The sequence below is a fragment of the Plectropomus leopardus genome, chromosome 3, assembly GCF_026936395.1.
Source record: "Plectropomus leopardus strain MGB_pleo_1.0 chromosome 3, ASM2693639v1, whole genome shotgun sequence".
Classification (NCBI taxonomy): domain Eukaryota; kingdom Metazoa; phylum Chordata; class Actinopteri; order Perciformes; family Serranidae; genus Plectropomus; species Plectropomus leopardus.
This window is the reverse complement of record NC_142178.1, coordinates 10,905,659-10,927,857: the sequence shown is the minus strand read 5'-3', so window position 1 is coordinate 10,927,857 and position 22,199 is coordinate 10,905,659. Positions and strand designations below refer to the sequence as shown.

The window sequence follows — 22,199 nt, the reverse complement described above, 5'->3', positions numbered from 1 at the left end:
GGAGCAAAATATGCTGCCATCCAGATAACATCTTTTTCAGGGACATCCCTGATTACTCAAGCAAGACAATACGAAGGCACATTCTGTGCAACAATGTGGCTTCATAGTAAAAAAGTGCAGCTAGTAGTCTGCCTGCAGTCCAGACCTGTCTACCATTGAAAATATATGGCGCCTTATCGTGCTAAATACAAAAATGGAAACCTTGAACTGCTGAGCAGCTGAAGTCGTATTTCAAGCATGATGGGGAAAAAATTCAATTTTCAACTTCAGAAATTAGTGTCCTTAGTCCCCAAATACTTGTTGATTGTGGTTAAAAAGAAAGGTAATGTAAAAAAGCAGTACATGTTGTTAGCCTGCATGCTATTATTTATAAAATATATTTAGAGGACAGTTAATATTTGCAAAGAATTGCACTATCTGAGGACTTTTATCTTACTATTTATCTATATTTTTTATAGAAGAAGTACATGCATGATAAAAAAAATATTTCTCACACAACAGCTTAATCAGGCTTAAAACAAGGTTTAACTGAAAAGATACTTAATAACTCCTACAGATAACATATCATCCGCACTGAAGCAGTCAGATAGATAGCTGTTATTTCCTGCTTCACTGCTACATGCCAAAATTTAAACCAAATCTCAGCTGTGTTCCTCATCACTATTACACTATTACCTTGAGTCTTACCGTTCCAGTTGTGCGCTGCTGTGGGGCTTCGTCTCAGCCCGTCCAGACACCTGTCCAGAGCATGCTGGATCCTGTCCTCTGTGCATGAGGTGTGCTGCATCTTCACCACTCAGGTTCTGTGGAGGGTCGAGAGACAGAGCTCATATCAAGAATCAAAACGGGATACAATCCCATTCATGTATGTATAAGAATCTTATCTTCCAGTTTGTTTATATGCGTGCACAGTGTGATGTTGACACGCACACAAACATGGCCCTCTCTTTTCGTGAACAGTGCAGTATGTGGTATCATGTCTGTTTTGCATGAAGGCAGATCACCTGGGAAGTATGAAAATTAGTCTGAGAAGATACACAAACCATAAAGGGACATTTCTAAGGGGAAGGGAAAACAGACACTTGTATTGCTATTCTGTCGCCATAGTTCCTGAAATGTCTAGCTATAGTGTTCTGTGATATATTTAAAATATTAAACCATAAAACGACAGAAATGCTCAGCTCATTGTTGCTATGTCTTTCCAGATCACGTCACAGACATAGACATGTTATGAAGGATTGACAGTTTTACAAACAGAAGCCTTACTGAAACTCTTGCCACACAGATGTTGAGAAATTAGTGTAAACAACATAATGGACAATTACTACTAACAGCAACATTAAAGGACACCTTCGGTATATTTCAAACTAGACTCTATTTTTCAAAGTTTTTGTGGCCCAATATCGAGCAAGAGGGCTGCAGCCAGCAACATAACCATTTAAGGCTATTATGCACCATCAAATTACGTCCACTAAAAGTGCTTGTTTTTTCACTGACAGGCTCAGGTTTTTATTCTAAGTCTCTGGGAAAAATAGGAAAGGAAACCTACAGAATTTCATCTTTTCTTTAAAAAGCGTACACAGCGTACGCTTTTTACGTACACTAGCGTACACAGAGCCAGCATACTTTCACATCTAAATGTGTGAATTAAGGTTTAGTTTCAACAAAAAGTCAAGTCAACCTCCGTAGTATTCTTTACTATAATACTGTCAGACACACATTCTAATAATTTGTTCCTGTCAGTGGCAAAAACAAGTACTTATAATGGATTTATACCGATGGTGCGTAATTGCACCAAGTGGTTCCATGGCAGCCTGCTGCTGGCTGCAGCACTCTCGTTCCATACTGGACGGATTTTAAAAATTGTTCCTATTAGTCACTTAAAGAAAAATTAACAAATACTGCACTTACCCGTTAAGGCAAACCAAAACAAGCCCACAATATTCACAATATGACTTTTATAGAGCAGTATCAAGTCAAAAACAGTCCCATGTGGTTTCAGATTAAAAATCAGTACCATGCTTCGCATGCGCTGTGGATCTGAAAGACGTGGTAAAAACAGTCAAACCTATAATTCCATCATGACCACAACTTTGTAAGTACATCATGTCTTCACCACTGACTCATCAGGGTGCGCCAAACTTCACTTTTCTAACTCTCAGTTTATCAGTGCATTTAGCTGTTTCTCATACAGCATCTGAGGACGACCCAGGTGTGGCAACTTGTTTCAGTTCTGTTATGAACATGTCTCGTCAGAAGCAATATGCATAACAAGATATCAGGGACGTCCCATCAGCGACTTGAAAGAGTTGGGTGACAGATTTATAAATCTATCTTTCAGGGCAGATAAACAACATTCATGGTGGCAGGTGTTTAATGACACAGTTCGAAAGCTGCGACCCCAAACCAACAAAAACCAAAAGTCAACCCAGAATGTTACCCAAACCAAGGAAAATGTTTCAGTAAAAACAAATGCTCAAAATTGTACAGTGACACCCTTTTCTCTGGTAACTCCAACAGGTGTTGAAGAGAGGGAAGAGAGCTTATTGATAACCTCTGTAAAGAAGCAGTGCGTGTACAAAATGTGCATGTATTCTGTGTTACTGCCCCAATTTATCATCGATAAAGACTTTCATATAAAGACGATAAAGACGATCAAGACTTTTTTGTCAAGCTCTACAAGGTTAGGTGAAGTCAACAATTAATTTCTATAATAAAAAAATGATGTTTAACAACGATTTGTAGGCAGGTGAGGCAGCAAAATCAATTTGGTTAAATGTGTTACTTTTCACTTGTTAAAAGATGATATAAACCAACTTTTCTTTTAAAACCTGTATGTCTAGACAATGAAATATAAAGCCAGAATGATCAGCAACTATTTAAAAAAAACATCTAAATCAGAAACAGCAGCTGGGCTTCTCATTGGTTTAGCTGTGAAATTTAATTTTGTTCTAGAAAATGATTATGAAACCCACAATGTGACAGATTGCTTATATATATATATATATATATATATATATATATATATATATATATATATATATATATATATATATATATATATATATATATATATATATATATAAGACTGGATTAAAGATACTGTAACTTTAAGTATTCATCAGAACTGGGTCAAAGAAAAGTTACATGTTTGTTGGTAATGCATTAGTTAGTGCTTGATGTATTTTTAAAGCTTCTCTTGCTGCATATTAGAGTTTTACCATGAAAATACAGTATATGTATGTGTGCAAATACTGGAAAACATCCAAATATGAGAAGCAGAACAACTTTACTTCCCTAAAGAGCTTTTTAAAGATTTGCTCTTTTAGAATTTGACCAGCAAGCAGTTTTTTTGTTTGTGACATATATAGTCCAAATTCTCAAGAACTAAATCATTTTGGTGATATTAATCTGAACTCACTGAGCTAATTCAGCGATGAAAAATGAGCATTTTGTGCGTTCGTTAACTGAGACCTCACAGACTGAAGTCAGAGTAGAGACAGAAATAAGCAATGCCATCAAAACCAGTTTCAGCCTGATTACATATCCTCAAACTTTCCCCAGAGTGTGACAAATTCCCCACTTCACATGAAAGCTACGACTAAACAAGATGTTAGATGAATTGTGTCAATGGATGACTCACTTGCTCTATAGCACCCACTCACCTAATAATCCTACCTGACAACATACACTCTTTCTGAGAGTGAGATAACAAGACTGATACCACACTCATGTCCTTTAACTTTGCCTCATTTATATAAATACTGAAAACAGCAGTTACCCTGGTGCTGCCTAAGGGTAATAAAATCCATCTTCCTGCACTTCTGACAGCCCTGACACACCAAGCCAATAGGTGACCGTTGGTTAATGTCGGGCCATCATTAAGCATCTGTCACCCTAGTTTTTGCTCTGTGTCCCACATTGTTGGCCCTCATCGGCACCTGTCAGCTGTTTTTTTTGGCTGATTCAGAATGGCTAACTAGCATCTTGAATCTGTCCTGTTGATCTTCCAGTTCCAGACAATTACAGACTAGAACTGCCTTCTGGTATGGAGAATCAGCCATAGGTCTGAAAAGGCACAAAACATATGCTAGTTGGCCATTGGCTTAGTTGGCTTTATCGATTATCCATAATCACTGGTGGACAGCAAGAAGTACAATTTTTTTAGAATCTGATTTTTTTCTTCCCTGAAATGCAAAAAAGTCCATTAACTGTGATCATGCAGTTCTGCGAGTGGTTTGTTTGTCAAAGTGGTGTTCCTGTACCTCCACTTTGCGCATGTGCTACTCAGACTGGGCAATTCATCAGTAGAGACAGGTTGGGCCTTTTCGAAAACACCCCATACACCCTCGCCCTAACTACTTTCACTCTGTGTCTGCGTTCACACAGTATCCCCCACATTAAGTGCCATCCAAAACAACCCAGTAGTCATCTGTCAATTTTTGTTTCTATAGACATTAATATTGGTTTTGCAGCATATTCAGTGGGTTGATTTACAGTCCTAAAGTTCTATAAATGTATTCTGACAATATTCAACAATGTGTTGCGATAGAAAAAAGTACTTAATGAATACTTAAGATATTTCGAAAGCAAGTACTCCAGCTCTTTAACTCAAATAATAATTTACCTCAGCAACTTCTACTTGTATTGGAGTCATTTTTGACCAGGAGTATTAATTCTGTAGTAGTAGTTGTGCACTTTGTCCACCACTGTAAATGACATAACTAAGGGCAATGAATTCCCAATTAAGCTAATCTGCATGACATGGGACTGTGGGAGTCAGCCCTACACTCACACAAAAAAATGCATTAACAAGGGGAAAACGCTCCCCCTCAAACTCCTCAATCCGTACATAAAAATTGTAAAAACAACAGGTACTGGACAATTTCTTGGTTGGGAAAAGGTACTTGAAGTGGCAGGCAGATTTTGTTACCCTCAGGCCGAGCCAGTGTAGCCGTTTCCCCTTGTTTCCAGACTTTGTGCTAAGCTAACTATCTTCTTATGCAAAATGGTATGGACTTTCCTATCTAACGCTCATCAAAATAAGATAACAAGCGTACTTCCCAGAAGGCATGCAAGCTCAAAAGTCAATATAAAAGTCAACAAAAACAACCCAAACAATCCATTTATTCACACATGTATTCTTATGTAAACTACCAACACACACATACACTGTACAAACATCCGACCAAGCAACCTCATCATTAACATGGGTGGAGGGGTGAGACAGGAAGCTCATGCAAACCCGAGTTCAGGAGTGCAGAGGAATGAAACTCAATTATCCCCCACAACTTCACTCCTTTTCCTACAGTTACCATTCAGCAACAATACCAACAAAGGTAAACATATTCATGTAGCCCCCTTTTTCTCAGCGGTTCCTCCTCCCCAGAGAGGCATTGTGTCTAAGAAGTGTCCCGAGTGGTACTGAGCAGGGCTATGGGGCTGAGCGTGTTGGGCACTTGTGCTGAGGGCTCCGGTCATTGTCAAAGTTTTGGATGACAGCCCGGTCAGAGTGGAAGGAACTAATAAGTCAGAGTCGTGATGACTCCTGCATCCAGGATGGGGTTCAATGGGGACTTGTAAAGGTAATAAACGAGGTGAAGACTTTATATGAGGTGGCACGATGCAGTGAAAGTTTATTAGTACCAGTAATAGTTCTGCTGACAACCTCACTACTGTTTAAGCATTTGTGTTTGTTTGGGGTTTTTACTCTCTGGTAGCCTTACTGAAATGTATCAGTTCAAAATGGTGCTGGAATGATTTTATTCTCAAGGAAAAATCAGACACAAATGTGTCACAGATTTTTATATACTAAGTCTTAAGTGATGTAACAGTCATTTAAAGTCACCAATGGATATTTTTTTATGAGAAATTACATTCATTAAAGGGATAGTTAGGATTTTTTGAACTGGGGTTGTATGGGGTACTTATCCATAGTCAGGCTGTTACATACAGTACATGTGAGTTGGCACACCCCCACTTTGCCCAGTTTGGAGAAGCAGACTGGAGTTCAACACAGGAGCTGGGCAATGTAGTGCTGTGGAGGGGGGTAATGAAAAAACATACTTAAGCCACCTAACAGAATTCCCATCTAAAAAATAATAATAAAAAAAAAAAACAGTTTTTCTTTACAGCTTTACCTTGATGTCAGTCAGCACATTAAACAGAAGTCAACAGCTTCAGTTCCCCGTCAATGATCTTGTCAAAGCCACCAGACTCCATTGACCAAAATAATTATTGCAGCTCACTAGATACAGGAACTGCTGGTCTGCCACTGGGTCAGTCAGTTTGTTAGTTTGTGTTATTGTGTGACCTTGGTGAATCTGAGCTAAACCTTTTAAATGCCAAAGTCAAACAATAACACATACAAAAAAATGGAGGCAGCAGTAGATCAGCAGCTTCTATAATGAGGAATCTTATAGATTACTGTTTTCTCAATGGAGTCTTACCTTCAAAAGAGGCACGTAAAGGCCTCCTTTATTTGTTGGAAATCAATGTATAAAATTAAGGTAAAGCACTAAAAAAAAACACGATCTCAATATATACAGTTAAACTGATAAGATTTTGTTTTTCGAGTGACTTTTTTTACGTGTCTAAAATACGTTTTGTTGCTGACCCATCGATAGCAGTACATTGCTTAGCTTCCAGGTTGGACTCCAGCCTGCCTCTCCAAACTGGGAGTAATATACTTTTTTATGGATGAGTACCCCATATAACACCAGTTAAAAAAAAAAAAATCTGAACTACTGTTTACTACTGTAAATTCAATAACTGCACATGCTTTGTTGGTCAATTTCCGCGACATACACATGTACACTTACTGGGATGTTAACAGAAAATTTCGATCCTAACTCCAGAGTGTCATCATAGTTGTTTACGCAGAGTTGCTAGTCAAATTTCAAATGCACGAGTCTGTGGTGTTTCATAAGAGGATGTATGCAGCACATCCCTAAGAGTCAACAAGGTCACTTCCACTTTTTCATGGGTTGCAACTCGCAACAGTCAGACAATAACAAGTAGCGCTTGTGTAGTGGAAGAACATTCACACATTTACTGGATTAACCACTTCTTACTGAGACAGAGCACAGTGCAAGTCTTCTCCTCCTCTCCTTTGCTGTCTCTTGTCTAAAGTTACAAATACCAACACGTCCCAGACAAGCTGAGGAGCACCAACCCTGCACCTCCACCTGTGTCTCTCTTTCTCATGCTGTCCTCTTTTCTTTACTCTCCTCACAGCCTGCTTCCCATCTCTCCCACTGATCCCATTACCAACTGCTTCCTAACAGGAAGATAGCCTCCCTGCTCAGCTGAGGAAGCAGGTGCCTCCCTATTGTTGTGGTGTGATCAGACCCTCGCATATACTCCCACAGACCAGGGAGGAGGGCTTGTGTTGTTTGTGTGTGTATATATGGGTTTGTGTGTGGGTGTCCCCCCTCTGATTGATAGAGTCTGATATTCACATCCAGTCTTCCTTTCTCTCCACTGACCTACTGGATGTGAACTGGCCTCATATGGCTTTAGGAAACAGCAGCGGTCCAACTCCAAAGCTCTCCTGTAACTAAGTGCTTCCCTTCAGTTTAAACAAACGCTACCGGTGAGAACTCCACCGTCTGAATGGACCGGTGTGTGCGGCTTAAAACACATCACAAAGGCTGCTGTTTGAAACTTTTGTGTTTGTCATCATGTCACATGATCTTGAAACTGAAGATATTAAAATTTGAAGTTTTTGCAAAGTGCTTCTCAAAGGTCCAGTGTGTAGGATTTGAGGGATATACTGTCAAAAAATGGAATATAATATAATAAGTATGATTTCTTATTCGGCTCTGGTAAAAACCTCCTAGATGTCTGGATCTGAACTTATCAGAGAAAAAAGGAGAGCACACATTGGCTTGCTGCCTGTCTCTAACAAGCCAAACAGCATTGGAGAAATACGGATTTGTCACATGAAACTGCTTTATTCAGTGTTTTTATGAGTTTAAATGTCCTGGTTTGTTTGTTTTGGAGAGGAAAAGACCACTGTGTTTAATCTGGCTCCCAGTAAAAACCTCCTGAACAACCACAAGAAGTTTCAGTTGGTTGTAATCTGCAATACTCACCACTAGATACCACTAAATCCCCTACAATCCCCCTAAATCTCACACACTGGACCTTCAAAGGACTTCTTGTTCATGTTGGCCATAAGGTGAGACTGTTAGGTCAGCTACTGTCCCAAAGCTCAAAGAAAAACTTTGAAGTTTGACTTTTAAGCCTTTTTCTGCAAGCAGTTTTAGAAAAATGAATTTTGACAGGACAGTTTAAGCGTGAAAGGAGGAGAGAGAGAGGTGGCGACATGCAGCAAAGGGCCAAGGCTGGAATCAAACCTGCGGCCAAAAATCTCATATTTAATGTGATTTGGAGTGTACTCCAGCTGTGTTTTACTGCAATATCTTCCTGTGCTTTGAATCCTTTCCTTCAAGTGAAATTTACACAGTAAGTTTATGCAACTACTGTATATCAGTTACTCGAGAAGGTATTGGCTTTCAATGATAAATACACTAAGTAGCAACAATCTGCACTTGTTCATCTGACCACATAACCAAAACATAGAGGTTGTTTTGTCATTTATATAACCTTTGGTCTTCACTTCTGCGATAAACTCTGTTGAACATAGGATGAAACTATCATGAATGCAAATATCATGTGCAGTAATATCAGGATATGACATTTATCTCCAAACACCAGGGAGCCAGTGGTGACTCTGCTACATAAACAGGACAGAGTGAGTCTGCTCGTTTACTGAACAACAATCAGCAAATGATTAGAAAGCAGATATCCATGACTTCCAGTAGAAAAACATATCCTTTTACATTTGTTTGAATGCAACAAAAGTAAAAGACAGTTTTTTCTACTTTCAGACTTACATCCCTGATTTCTTTTTCTTTTTTTCTGTCTTATTTTGGTTGCAAAAACAGGTGTGTTGTGCATGTTCAGAGACACACATGTTTACACACACGGGGGTGTTGACCTCAAAGTATGTGTCGTAAAGGTGAAAATGAAGATTTTAGTGATACCACAGCCGTAAAGAGACAAACAGGAAGCTATGCTGTGAATAACACACAGTGCTGCATTGGGATACTGTAATCAACCTCTACTAGCTAGATATGAAATTAAAAAAAAAAAACAAAACCCACACTGAGAGGACTTTCAGTCTTTATATCTGAGATCTGTGGTAAACAACAAAATGTGTCAATATCTGCTTCCTCCAATGTCTTTAATCTGTGTTCATTAGTCAAGCCTCGCACATGAGCTACTTTGGCAGTTGTTATTTCTCAACTGGAGGAGGTGATTGTATTCAAACTGATTGGGCAATTGAAGAATTTCTAAGAAAAATAGACAATCCCTCCCTTTGGTTGCGCAGAACGAGTCTGTCATCATCTCACAGGAAGGAGGCCGGCAACAAGGAGTTGATTACATTGTAGGCTTAAGATTTTCTTCTGTTGAAAAATGATATTAATGCTTTCTATTAATACTTAGAATACCACTGAGAGAGAAAAGATGCCCATCAAGCATGAGGCTATAGAGATAAATCAAAGTTTACCCACTTGTCACTTTGTGGGATCAGATCTACCATCCAGATCAAAACTGCATGGATTTGAAACTGGAGACTTGGACTTGAGTTAGAATCACAAAAATTCAGACTTAAGGCTTGACTTGCACAGTTAGGTTTTTTTGTTAATGGACTTATGTATTGAAAGGATCTGGATTCAGAAGAAGATCAGCATTCAGTGATCAGCATTCTGACCTGAAAGTCTAGCAATCTACTTGTTATTTGCTTATGACGGTTTTTCACTTGACATTTAACCTATATTGAGGATAAAAAGGGTAACTCCACCAGTTTTACACACCAAACTCTGACGATAGATGACTGGTAGTGCTTCTACCGTAACGTACTGTACCGTACCATATCATACCATACCATACTATACCATACCTTACTAAACTATACTATACTAAAACAACCCATCTAAAAGGAATCTCTTAGCAACTGTGCCCAGCTTTGAAGCCTTCGAATTATAACTTTTGGGTCCATGACGGGATTCCACTGGAGCCAAAAACATTTTGTTTTCCCTACAGACTTAACTGGTAAAAAAGATGTCTATAAATCAGTGGATACATTTTTTGGATCATCATAGTCCCCAATGCAATGACTCATTTCACTATTGGGATTTGATCCATTTTAACTGATAACATTTCAAAAGTCCAGAAGAGCCGCATAATTTAATTATTTTATCCCCATTAAAGTTAGCAAAAGGCTAAACCGTAAATTAGCCCCTCGGCTGGCAAGAGTCTGGGGTGCGTCTGCTCTGTGAGCCCAACGTTGTGGAAGATCTGGATGATTTTATACACATGAAGTCAAACTTTTTGGGCTCCATACACCACCAAACAACTTCTACAAGAATGAACGGGGCCCTGTTCTATATCCAGTTCTCATTATACGTCCATGCAGATCCCCCATCAAATGTAGGCATCAAGATTTGACAAGGATGAAGAGTGTGAGTGATAAAAACACTACAGTATTTCTGGTTCTGCTGTACTGATTTTGATCCTGTTTTTAAATTTGCCTATCATGAGTGCCATCTTGAAATTGGTGAAGTATTCACCCAACCTGAGACTTGAAATTCCAGTTGCGTTGATATACAGGTTTTAGGGTATACTGCGATATGAAAGGTGATGGTTATCATATCGTGTACATTGGCGATACGATATTGAAAAAAAATTACAACTGGATCACCTTAATTTATTTTCAAAAGAGAGACTTTTTGCGCATACTTCCATCAAAAACAATGGTTCCAAGTTTTAATCATAGTAACAAAACGTTCCTTCAACCAAACCTAACCCTTCTGTTTTAATTCCTTTATGAGTCACTCTGACTAAATAATAAGAATAATTCTGTAATATCATGATACGGTAAAACTGCAGATGATGAGATGGTTATCATACCTTGAAAATCTTATACCATTGTAACCCTATTTGAACTAGACATAAATGTATTTTTAAATGTCTATATGAATTGTAGTTTGCATGATTAGGACCAGTGAAGGTCACACACACCATCTTCAGTCACCTCAACATCACTGGTTATGACTACATGAATAAAAAGTCAGCTTTGTCAAAAAAGGGTTACTGTACCTATAATTCACATGTGGCTAACAAGTGGTTGGTTTTTGCAGTAAAAAGGATGTTGAGTTCAGGCGTTGGCTCAGTAGAGTTTCTATGGGGTGGAGCCCTCAAAGATTACTGACAGACGGCGTCATATCAATCTGAACTCTTGCCTCAGGGACACGTAACAGGATCCTTTGCTTGCATCCCTGGTTGACACTTTCTAGCGCAATTTTTATATCTACCCAAATAAATGAATAATGAGCTTTACAGTATTTGTTATTTTATGAAGTTAAATTTTACCCGTGTGTAATTGTTCAAATCAATTACACTTTAGCTGACTTTCAAAACCAACGACAGCCACCGAAATCAGGAACATGAGCCCACCATGTCATGCAGTTTAAGGGCTTGACACAGAAATCTGACATTAACAGATCACACTGGCTTAAATAATTTGTTGCAATTATCAGACACAATCATTTAAAATGAGATAACATCCAGGTGTCTAACACATGCTTTTCTACTTCCTCAGGGTTTATTAAAAGCATGAATCATACAGAGCCTCTGAAAAAGCAGAAGTGCCCAAAATGGTATTGCAGTGGGGGGATCTTTGAGCTCAAAGAGGGGGAGGCTGTCAAAACGCTTTTCCCGTCACAGTGAGGCTGCCCATCAGCTCCTCTGACAGAAAACAAGACACCCGAGGCGTTCACATTGCAGAGAAATCAACTCATAAAACAGATTTACATGAGTCAAATTAAGATAGACATGAAGAGATGACTCTGACACAACTAGCTTTAAAAACAAGAGTCCCCAAGATGTCAAAATGCCATCATCTCGGACGAATGAAGCTAAATAATTCAAGACAAAAATCATCATATTCTGAGATACAAGCATATATGCAAAGATGTTAACAATTGTAATTCAACAGTCTGCTGTCAATATTCCCCGAGCACTACCAGAGAAGACAAACTGTGTCCCCAGCTCATCACAGTCAGTGACACTGTCATCTGAGCCCACAGAGCATGAGCACTTCAAAATAAAATAAACTGCATTTGTTCGTCTTACCTGCAGTTTACTGTCCAGCATCCATAGTCTTTGAATGTGTCTAAAGAGTCCAAGGCAAATTGTCTCCGGCTCAGTGCCATTCATTCACCATGCACATCACGGTTTAACAGACGAACCCACATCCTGGGAACGGTGGAGCACTGCAACGAAACAAGCGTGAAATCAGCCGCTGCTATCTGGTTGTAGCTCTCTGCTGCACTCAAAGACGTCTGCGCCTCACAAACAGGAAGTGTATGAGAGAGGTGCATGTGAGCACAATGAGGGAGCATGTGTGTGTGTGTGTAAAGGTGGGAAGTGTAATTGCGTGTGGCTCTACATACGTGTGGAGGAGGTTGCATGTGGATTTTGAGGGGATGTCGGCCCCTAGAAGGAAGTCATCTGTTTGACGTGTTTGTTTTCATGCTATTTTCACACTCGTGAGTAAAGTGTCTTTGTTTGGGTGCTGTAGCTTTCTTCAGAACTTCTTAGTATACGCAAAATACTGGTATATTGTGCTGAACTGTCCTAATAACAGAATAAACACAAAAAGAGCTTTTGTTTTTAGTGACTTTTCACCCATCAACATTTTAAAATCAATGATGCAAACGAGCAATGACGATCAATAATTGCCTTAAAACAATAATCTTAAGTCATAACAGACTCTATTCTAGTACTCTATTTAAGTACAATTCTAAGGTACATGTACTTTACTTTTAGTTTCATGCTACTTTATAGTTTTTATTCCACTATATTTATTTGACAAAATAGTTACCTTGCAGATTCAGATGAATAATACAAAATATAATTACCTTATAAATACTGATAAATCAAAACTAATAAATAAAACATTTTTTTTGGGGTGGAGGTCTTTCTTATCCTCTGTAAAGGTCCAAGCCCAGAGGGATGTTGAATGTTGTAAAGTCCTCTGAGGCAAACTGTGATCTTGGGCTTTGTGAATCAAATTTAATTAAACTAAATAATTAAACTGTATTATTATATGTTAATATAAGACTTCATTGATCAGGGGGAAATTCTTGTGAATTGCCCAGAAGTATATAAACTAGTTGAAATGAGTTTACCAGCTGCAACACTGAAGAGATGACCACATTAGTGCATTTATGTTAATTATAGCCTAATCCAGCGCAATCATAGACATTATTCTGAAATGCATCATTCTGCATAATGAGCACTTTTACTTTTGGTAAAAGAATATTTCTACGCTGTCATTTTGCTGCTTTTACATTTAAGTAAAAGATATGAGTAGTTCTGCCACCATAATGACTTTTACTTTGATGTAAGTAATTATATGAGTAATAAAGCTACATTAAAGTAAGGTTTTTTATCGATACACACACATAAAGTACTGCTGTGTGGTTGTGTTTACTTCCTCAAAGTTCGTGAGGTCCATATTCCTGCAGCACCCTCAGCCCTCACTCAGGTAAACACTGACCTTACTTCCCCCTCCTGCTTTGCCTGTCATTTACATTTCATGTATTAGTGTGACTGTAAATTCCCCTTCTGTTGAAGTGAGGGAAATGCGGTGACGAGCCATACAAAACAGTGACAGTAAACACCAAGAGTATTCAGCTCGTGTGGCTCTGCAAGAATTTGGACTGCAGAGCAACAGGAAACGAATATTGGAATTTATTAGAAAATGCATTAATTGTTTTTTGTATAAGGGATTTTTTTTTGGATAAAATATGTTCAATACTCTCAAAGGGCTTCAAAGTAAAATATTGGATATAACCATACTTGTCAAAGAAACATCTCTGAATTGTTACAGTTGATTACGCAGCAAGGTTTTCATTATTTAGGAAAAATATAGGTGGTACGATAAAAATACAAAGGTTATGATGAAAGCGTCAGATTAAAAAAAGAGAATAATTGAATGATAAGGTTGTAGTTATGTGTGCAGGATGGATATCCACCACTTAATCCAGAAACTGGTCTTGTCTTCCAACATGTCACTCCCTCATGACTCTCCTCAGTGGTGGCTTGTTGTTATTGTATCTTCGCCTTTATATGTATCTGTTCTTTACCTAATGAAGTTCTAAGGACCAGAACCTTGTATTTCTCTGTGAAGTTTAATGCAGGTAAAAGGACAGTGTGCAGAGAGTTTCGCCTCTTTTGCTTACGCACATTGCTTCCTATGCACCTGTTTACAAAAAAATGCTAAATATGTGCATGAGCTCTAACAGTCAAGATTTGAGCTCACTGCCTGTCACCTGACCTTTCCCTGGAAAAATATGCAAAGAAAACACTGATGCAAAATGCTTTCTGTGATACTTCTCTGTTTGTATACAGTACACTGCCTCATTTTCTTCAATAAAATATTAAAATAAAAAAATAAAAAAGATTTAAGCTCACATCTTACTTTCAAAAACAATTCAATGCAAACTGCAGCCAGGTAAGTTACCCCAGAAACTATGGGCTTCCCCCCAAAAAATATATATTGATGGGGAATGGCAGAACGAAAGCAAAAGAGCATTTAATGCAAAAGAGAGAAAAAACAGCTGAGATCAGGAGAAACACGGAGAAAGTGAGTTACCCACTAAAGTTAGGGAGGCGGTAAATAAAGAACAGGATCCTAAACTAAGACACAAAGCTGATCAAATTGTTCAGAACTGCAGAGTGGTTGAAAATTAAGAAGCTGAGCCTCCAAAAGACTGAAAGAAAAAGAACAGGATCACACTTTTTCTGCTTGTGTGCACTTACACTTTACTACGTTGCTTTAATGTGCAAAGTTTTCTTAACCTTCTGAAAACAGACCTCTTGCATGATCCTGTTTAAACAGACCAAATAAGAACCATAAGAGCGAGAGCATTCATCCTTTAGCAGCAGACAGGTGAGGATCTCTGTCATCACCTCATGACCTTACGTTACCCTACGTGTGGTGCAAACACACTATTTCATTGTTATTATGTCAGTGTTTCCCTGTAATGGCTGCGGGAATTCCATAATGCTGTTCATCAGGGATGCTCAACTGGCTTTGCTTGGGGGCCACTTTTGTAAGATGACAGGAGGCCGGGGGCCAGTCACAGCAGCCCCATACATGTTGCTAGGATTTTAGGACTTTTTAGGATTTAAGGACATTTCTATGATTTTAAGACATGTCTCAGACTTAAGGACATTTCTAGGATTTGGGGAAATTTGTACAATTTAAAGAAATTTCTTGGAGTTTAGGACATTTCTGGAATTTTTAGGACGTTTCTTGGATTTTAGGACAATGGGTAGTACCTCCACCGGCTACTTTCTTTGGATGCTGTTTCATGCACTCTGGCACATAAAACTGAGTATCACTGTTGTACATAAATCGCCCTAAAAAGCCGTGATAGTTAAGAGAGCTAAAGCTTCTGTCTTTCATCCATTACCTTATACTACCTTACCTTATTTGCGGTGAAAACGTTGTAGGCCTATTTCGCCATATTTTCGGCGAAATTTTTTCCGGGAATTTCCCCAAAAACAGCCGTGGGACATTGTTATTTGCATCCCGCAGCCTACATATGTTTCTCAAATATAAAAAAACACAATAGCTATAACATTCATTAGCCTACTTTTGCTGTGGATAGCTGAGGTATCCGTCTTCCGTTTCATCAATGGCTCTATTTCATCACGTTGTACGCAAGTAATGACGTCATTACGCCACGGTACCTGCGGTGCAAAATAACGCACGGTGGCGCCAGGGACGTAAGCCTAAGGAATATTTATTTACATTACTACATTTAACCTTTTGGATCAATATGTTATGTTTTTTCATTACTCTCTTTTTAATCTGATGAAAAATATGCCTATTACTATTGTAATGACATAATTGCAATGTTTTTATCAATAATTATGGTTTACTGATTTACATAACCTTTTGGTTTAGGTTATGCAGATTTTAGGGCTACTGTGAGAGATGGCATCCCAATAAGCAAAAATACCAGTATAGGCACTGGGAGATCATTTGGTTAGTGCAGTAGCTTCTGAGTGAACAATTAATCATCATGATCTTGTTCAAATGTATTGAACATTTATTCATAAAAGCCTCAACAAAACAGCTCACCACCCACAAGGGTTTCTTTTGTTTGTTTTGTTGAATTTCACTTCTCTGTTACTCAGTTTCCTTACAGAGGCATTATATGGCCATCCCCGGGAGGATTATTAGATCATTTACAGATAAGGGAAGTAACTTCATTTCACAAAATTCGATTGAATGCATATTGTTTCTTGCATCGTGACTACTGTCGTTCATTGCGGTTTGCTGTGGGTGTAAAATTTCTTAACACTTTTTCTGGTTGCCCTTATTTAACCCATCACAGACAGAAAGAAGCCAAAAGTTAAACATTATTCTTCTTTCCGGTTGGCAAAGTAGGCGGTGTGTCTCCACAGCACATCTAAACTGACTATTATTTTTTTCCAGTTCAAGAGCAGATATAAAGGTGATAAACTGAAGAACACATGATCATCCTGTTTTGTTTTTTTTTTAACAATGGAACAAAGTTTAACAGTGTCCTCTTGACTAACTGCCTACATATTTTATGAAATACTATAAAGCCCCCATTGAAGCTCACAATTTACAAAATTATGTAGCCTCTACTTTGAGTTTATCTGGCCACATTTCCTTATAACAAATACTTAGAAATACAATTAATATATCAAAAAGTGAAAATATATGGCAGTATTATATAATACTAATATTAAAACTGTAAATTCAATATTCCAATGTATTATTATTATTATTATTATAATTAATCACTTGAAGTGGATCCCACAAAAGATCTCTTTAAAGTATTATTTTGTATGTTTTAGGATGCATTCTTTGTTTTCCCATTTATGATCTTTCGGTTTGACATGAAAAAAAAAATCTCTGTACTAAAAGTTTCTCTGTACTCAGTAGTCTGCAGCAGCCTACTTTAGTGGTGTAGTTTCTATGGATGAGACCTGCAGCAGCCATTCGTCTTTATGCTCTTTGAATAAACTGTGTTTTGCCTCCACCGCCTGGGAGGAGCAGAAGGCACCGCTCGCTGCAGTGTCAGACTGGGGCTGCTGTTTCTGTCTATGGACGCAGGATGGCGCTGTTACTTCTACTGCCAACATTCAACAGGTCGAGTGAAGCTGCAGCTGCACCAGGTTGGACTGCACGACGGAGACATTATACAGGATGGATCCTGCAAAACCAGAGCAGCTTTGTTTTTCAAGAGCAAATGTTTGCATGTAAGTAACTTCAAGCATCGTATTCATGTACCAGTGGAGGGTATTTCTGCTTTCCCGTTGCCCAGCTGATCAGCATCATACTGAAGACAAAATTGCTGCTGCTGGAGACAAAGCTGAAAAACTCGGCTGAAAAACAAAACAAAACATCACACCAGGCAAAGGGAATTTTAGCTTTATTCGAGAAAAACTCCACATTTTAGTGTCTGGGATATTTTTATTTTGAAGTGGTCCCTTTAAAAAGTCTAAAATCTTCATTTTATTTAGATGGCTATTCATGATGTGGCATGTTGTGTTTATGGGTTTAAAAGAAATCTCTGGTTGGCGTTGATCACTTTTTTTTAATTTGATCTTCTATTAATACCATTAAAATAATGAAGTTTTAAAGGGGAACTGCACGAATTTTTCAAAATTCATATATGTTATTCCCATGGTCTAAGACAGTTCAAAAAATATTACTAAACATGTACAACTGTCTCCCAAATCCAAAAACTGAAACGTCATAAAGTCTGAGGCTGCTCCATAGACAATGAATTGAAAAGAAAATGTTCTGGGTGACACTTAAAGCAACCAGGGAAATGTTCTGTTTCAGAGCTGAGCATATTACAACAGAATAAACCTCATACAGATATTAAAAAAGAAAAAAGTTATTATGGGGGTCCAGACAACCAGGATTCATTCATTGTCTATGGAGCAGCTAAAGATTTTATACCATATATCACAAGTTTGAAACCTACTTCTCTGGTTTGTGGCTTAATTCAATGATCCCATCAGGTGTAGCTCAGATTGAAGGTGTGACATACACTGAATCAATGCTGCGTGTTCGCCCCAGTTGTTTCCTCTGTCCTCCTGCGCTAATTTGCGTCAAATCTTCTGTCGCGCCACCAGTGGATGTCGTCGTTACGCCTCCCCCCACCCCACCCCACCCCACCCCCTCATGAGATGAGCTGACCTAAAGCTGTGCCAAGCAAGATCCGATCCGAGAGAGGGAGAGTGAGAAAGAGAGAGAGGGGAGAGAGAGAGAGAGAGAGAGAGAGAGAGAGAGAGTGATTGTGAAAAGACCGGCAGGAGGAGTGGGACTTGCTATAAGGACACCAGCGACTCTTAAATCCAGCCGCTCCTCTGTTTTTAGGCAGGAGATTTGAAGAAACAAACAAGAAAACAGGAGGAGCTGTGCTTAGAGCCTGATAGAGAGAAGTATCGCCGGTATTCTGACATCTTAAATTATTCTCAGGTAAAGTGGTCATTATAGAAATGTTATAAAACCTGGCATGCATGCTGCGTGAGTGACTTTTATATCACCGTCTTACCCCAAAATGTTTGTTTGGAAAATGTTTGTGCCATCACCAAACTTCTCTCTCTCTCTCTCTTTCTCTCTTCCCACACACTCGCTGCTTTCTCTTTCTCCTCCAGCGGGCAGAGACTTTTTTTAGGACAGAGGGACCTCACCATGATAAGGGCTGTGGATATTGCGCTCACTGTGCTGCTCGCCGCGTCCCTGTCATGCCGGAGCGCCCTCGGCGGCTACGGGATGAGCCTGTTCGCGGCGCAGACTTCTCCCCCGGACCCCTGCTACGATGAGCACGGCAACCCGCGGCGCTGCATCCCGGACTTCGTCAACTCTGCTTTCGGGAAGGAAGTGAAAGTGTCCAGCACCTGCGGCAAGACGCCCAGCCGTTACTGCGTGGTGACATCTGCGGAGAAAGGAGACGAGAGGACCAGGAACTGTCACACCTGCGATGCGTCGGACCCCAAGAAGTACCACCCTCCGGCGTACCTGACGGATCTCAACAACCCGCACAACCTCACCTGCTGGCAGTCCGAGAATTTCATCCAGTATCCTCAAAATGTCACCCTGACTCTGTCCCTGGGAAAGAAGTTTGAAGTGACTTATGTGAGCCTGCAGTTCTGCTCGCCTCGACCTGAATCCATGGTTATTTACAAATCCATGGACTACGGGAAAACTTGGGTGCCCTTCCAGTTTTACTCGACCCAGTGCAGGAAGATGTACAACAAGCCGAACAGGGCCGTTATCACAAAGCAGAACGAGCAGGAGGCCGTGTGCACGGACTCCCACACCGACATGTACCCTCTGACCGGCGGGCTCATCGCCTTCAGCACGCTGGACGGCAGACCGTCCGCGCACGACTTTGACAACTCCCCGGTGCTGCAGGACTGGGTGACAGCCACTGATATTAAAGTCATCTTCAGCCGGTTGCACACTTTCGGCGACGAGAACGAGGACGACTCGGAGCTGGCCCGGGACTCGTACTTCTACGCCGTGTCAGACCTGCAGGTCGGAGGGAGATGCAAATGCAACGGGCACGCGTCTCGGTGCGTAAAGGACCGGGATGGGAGTCTGGTGTGTGAGTGCAAGCACAACACCGCCGGACCGGAATGCGACAGGTGCAAACCTTTCCACTACGATAGACCGTGGCAGAGAGCTACAGCCAGGGAGGCCAACGAGTGTGTCGGTAAGTCCTTCCGCCGTCCTTCATCCCGGTGCGGCTAATGCTGTGATGCTCCGGGCTGCATATAGAGTGAATTTTATTCGGGGTAGCTGAACGAATTGTTACGATTTTTAGATAAATTGTCTGCTACAGTGGAAATATTTCATAGTTAAAGAAAAAAAAGAAGTGATCAGGTATTAAAATCTGTTAAATTTGGTCATGTAAAATTACGCACCTGTATTTCGTTTAATACAAAATAATAATAATAAGAATTTTTTTATTTGATCATATTTTATGACTAATTTACGCCAAATTTTCTAGCATACTAGAACATCTCCCTTAAACGAAACCACAGCAAAGACACATTTTCCCTGATATTGAGGCGCGCTTCTACAGAACATAAAATCGGGTCTAAGTCACATGCAACATGGAAATGCTATTTGAAAGTCCATTTAGCTTACTGCAGGCCACAATGGAGGCTTTTAAACCACCTCAAACGGGAACATCGAGCCCTAATCATCCGCAGAAACATTTCTCACAGCTCCACTTTCCCGCTGCAATAAAGCGGTGGCTTTTCATTTATCTGAAGAATCCTGCAAACAAACTCACCGCAGAGGAAAGTGAACACAGATTTACTTTGAATCATTTTCACATATTTCCCACATTAAAATAAATATAAAGGGTGCATCAAAATGTCAGGTGTTGGTGTTCAGAATAAAAATCTAGATTTCTCATCTCGAATTTATAAATTATTAGTTTGTTAGAAGATTCTAAGATGTAATCAAATTGTTGTCTTAATTGTAAATTTTAACTCTGATTTTATTGCATTAATTCTATGTTTTGCACATAGTCAAAAATTAGGAAAAATACTTTAATTTGGCTATTTTCATAATTAGAATTTGAAAAAAATAATCTTAGAAAATATAAATGCAACAGCTATATAACATATTTCCACCCTTTAAAATAAAGCAGGTGTAACAATGACAGAAAAAAAGAAGCAAATCTCTGATGATATCTGTGCTGCTGCTTTGTGCCTGAGAGACAACATGTTTCACCAGCTGCTGAGTGATCAAAGTTACAGTAGTTTTATAACAACCTGGCACAGGAACATGAACTTGTAGATTGCAGATACTGCAGAACGCAGGCCAGGTTTCTGTCAATTTTAGTTCAGTTTTGGAAATACAGAAGAAAAGAAGCCTGACGCTGTGAGAGGAGATTTGAGGATTGTTTGTGCTGATTAATCGTATTGCTAAATTGTGAGTTTGGTTTTTTTTTCAGTTAGTTTCATTTTATTTTAATTATCGGACAGAGGTGTGTTTGAGTCATGAGGACTTGCAGTAATTTGATGTTGCTCCTGCTGATGAGGTGCACAGCGAGGAGGATGACGAGGAACAGTTCGAGAAACAGGCGTAGAGGCAGAAGGATGTTGGTGATAAATGTAAAACGTCAGTGACTCTCTTTTCTGTTTCCCAATTTGCTGCAGTACTGTGGAGGAAAAAAGGTCTCTATATTGTTTGACAGTCACAGCACATGTCATTTACTTTGACACACAGCAGCTGTTTAAAAGGGTTTTGTTTGCTGGCGTTTCTAAAGCTCCTGACATATTGTCACTGGCAGATGTGAAGGTGTTAAATCAACAGGCCCAGTTTTGTGGAAATATTCTGCACATGCTGTGTGACCCTGAGAAAGCAATGAAACCGAGGTGTGTTTTTACTCCTGAAATTTTGTTTTTTGTGATGTAGCCAATCCTTGTCTACACGCTATTTAGTGGAGGCCAACTGACCCTACTGATTGATTTTCTCTTTATTTAATCCAGCCTTCAATTTACTATTACTTTTATATATTGCACACATTTGGGACTTTTAAAGACTTTATTTCAAAATATTTACAGAGAGAACACAAAGAACATATAGTGTAATCTATACATTTTTTAAAGCACTGATAACAGCTGTCCGTTCCTTCTCCATGTCTGTATTACATTTAAGAATCGTATCAAGCTTACCAAGTCCAGTAACAAAATAGACTTTAAAAATATTATTTAGCCAACATTAGGAGCACTCATTATTAAAGACTGCTCTGTTAAAATTCCAATTTTCAGATAATACACAAATATCTCAATGCTCAGCATTGTTACATTTAAATACATCAAATAAAGAGATAGAGTTTTGTTTTGTTTTGTTTTTTTAAAAAAAAAAAACATTTCTATGTGGAAAAGAAAAATAGTTCATGCACAGTTCCTAAACTCTGATTGTTGTTACTTTTATTCAATATTCCTGACACTTAATTGTTTTACCGGACCAGAATGCGTATAGTATGTTTCACACTTGAGGCATAAAAGCATGTCACTTACTGCATCCATCATGTTGTCAGCAA

General features: G+C 39.2%; 2 protein-coding genes across 9 annotated transcripts in view; one reads left to right on the top strand and one right to left on the bottom strand.

Annotated features, from left to right (window-relative positions):
- pik3r5 (phosphoinositide-3-kinase, regulatory subunit 5) overlaps positions 1-15,851 on the bottom strand; it is a 33,330-nt gene extending 17,479 nt beyond the window's left edge. Inside the window, exons 1-3 of one of the 6 annotated variants that reach the window (XM_042485149.2) lie at positions 15,738-15,851; positions 12,205-12,344; positions 676-803 (exon numbers count right to left, since the gene is read on the bottom strand). In XM_042485149.2, coding sequence (XP_042341083.2) covers positions 676-787 — 112 coding nt within the window. In that variant the 5' untranslated portion in view covers positions 788-803; positions 12,205-12,344; positions 15,738-15,851. Of the gene's footprint in view, positions 1-675; positions 804-12,204; positions 12,479-15,569; positions 15,684-15,737 lie in introns of those variants that run through there. The other 5 variants (XM_088075575.1, XM_088075578.1, XM_088075577.1 and 2 more) reach the window with 5 other exon arrangements.
- A 2,518-nt stretch (positions 15,852-18,369) lies between these two features.
- Positions 18,370-22,199, top strand: part of ntn1a (netrin 1a) — an 81,448-nt gene continuing 77,618 nt past the window's right edge. For 2 of the 3 annotated variants that reach the window (XM_042485958.2, XM_088075573.1), the window contains exons 1-2: positions 18,370-18,610; positions 18,790-19,850. In XM_042485958.2, the coding sequence (XP_042341892.1) occupies positions 18,827-19,850 (1,024 nt within the window). In that variant the 5' untranslated portion in view covers positions 18,370-18,610; positions 18,790-18,826. The remainder of the gene's footprint in view (positions 18,611-18,789; positions 19,851-22,199) is intronic. The other variant, XM_042485957.2, reaches the window with a different exon arrangement.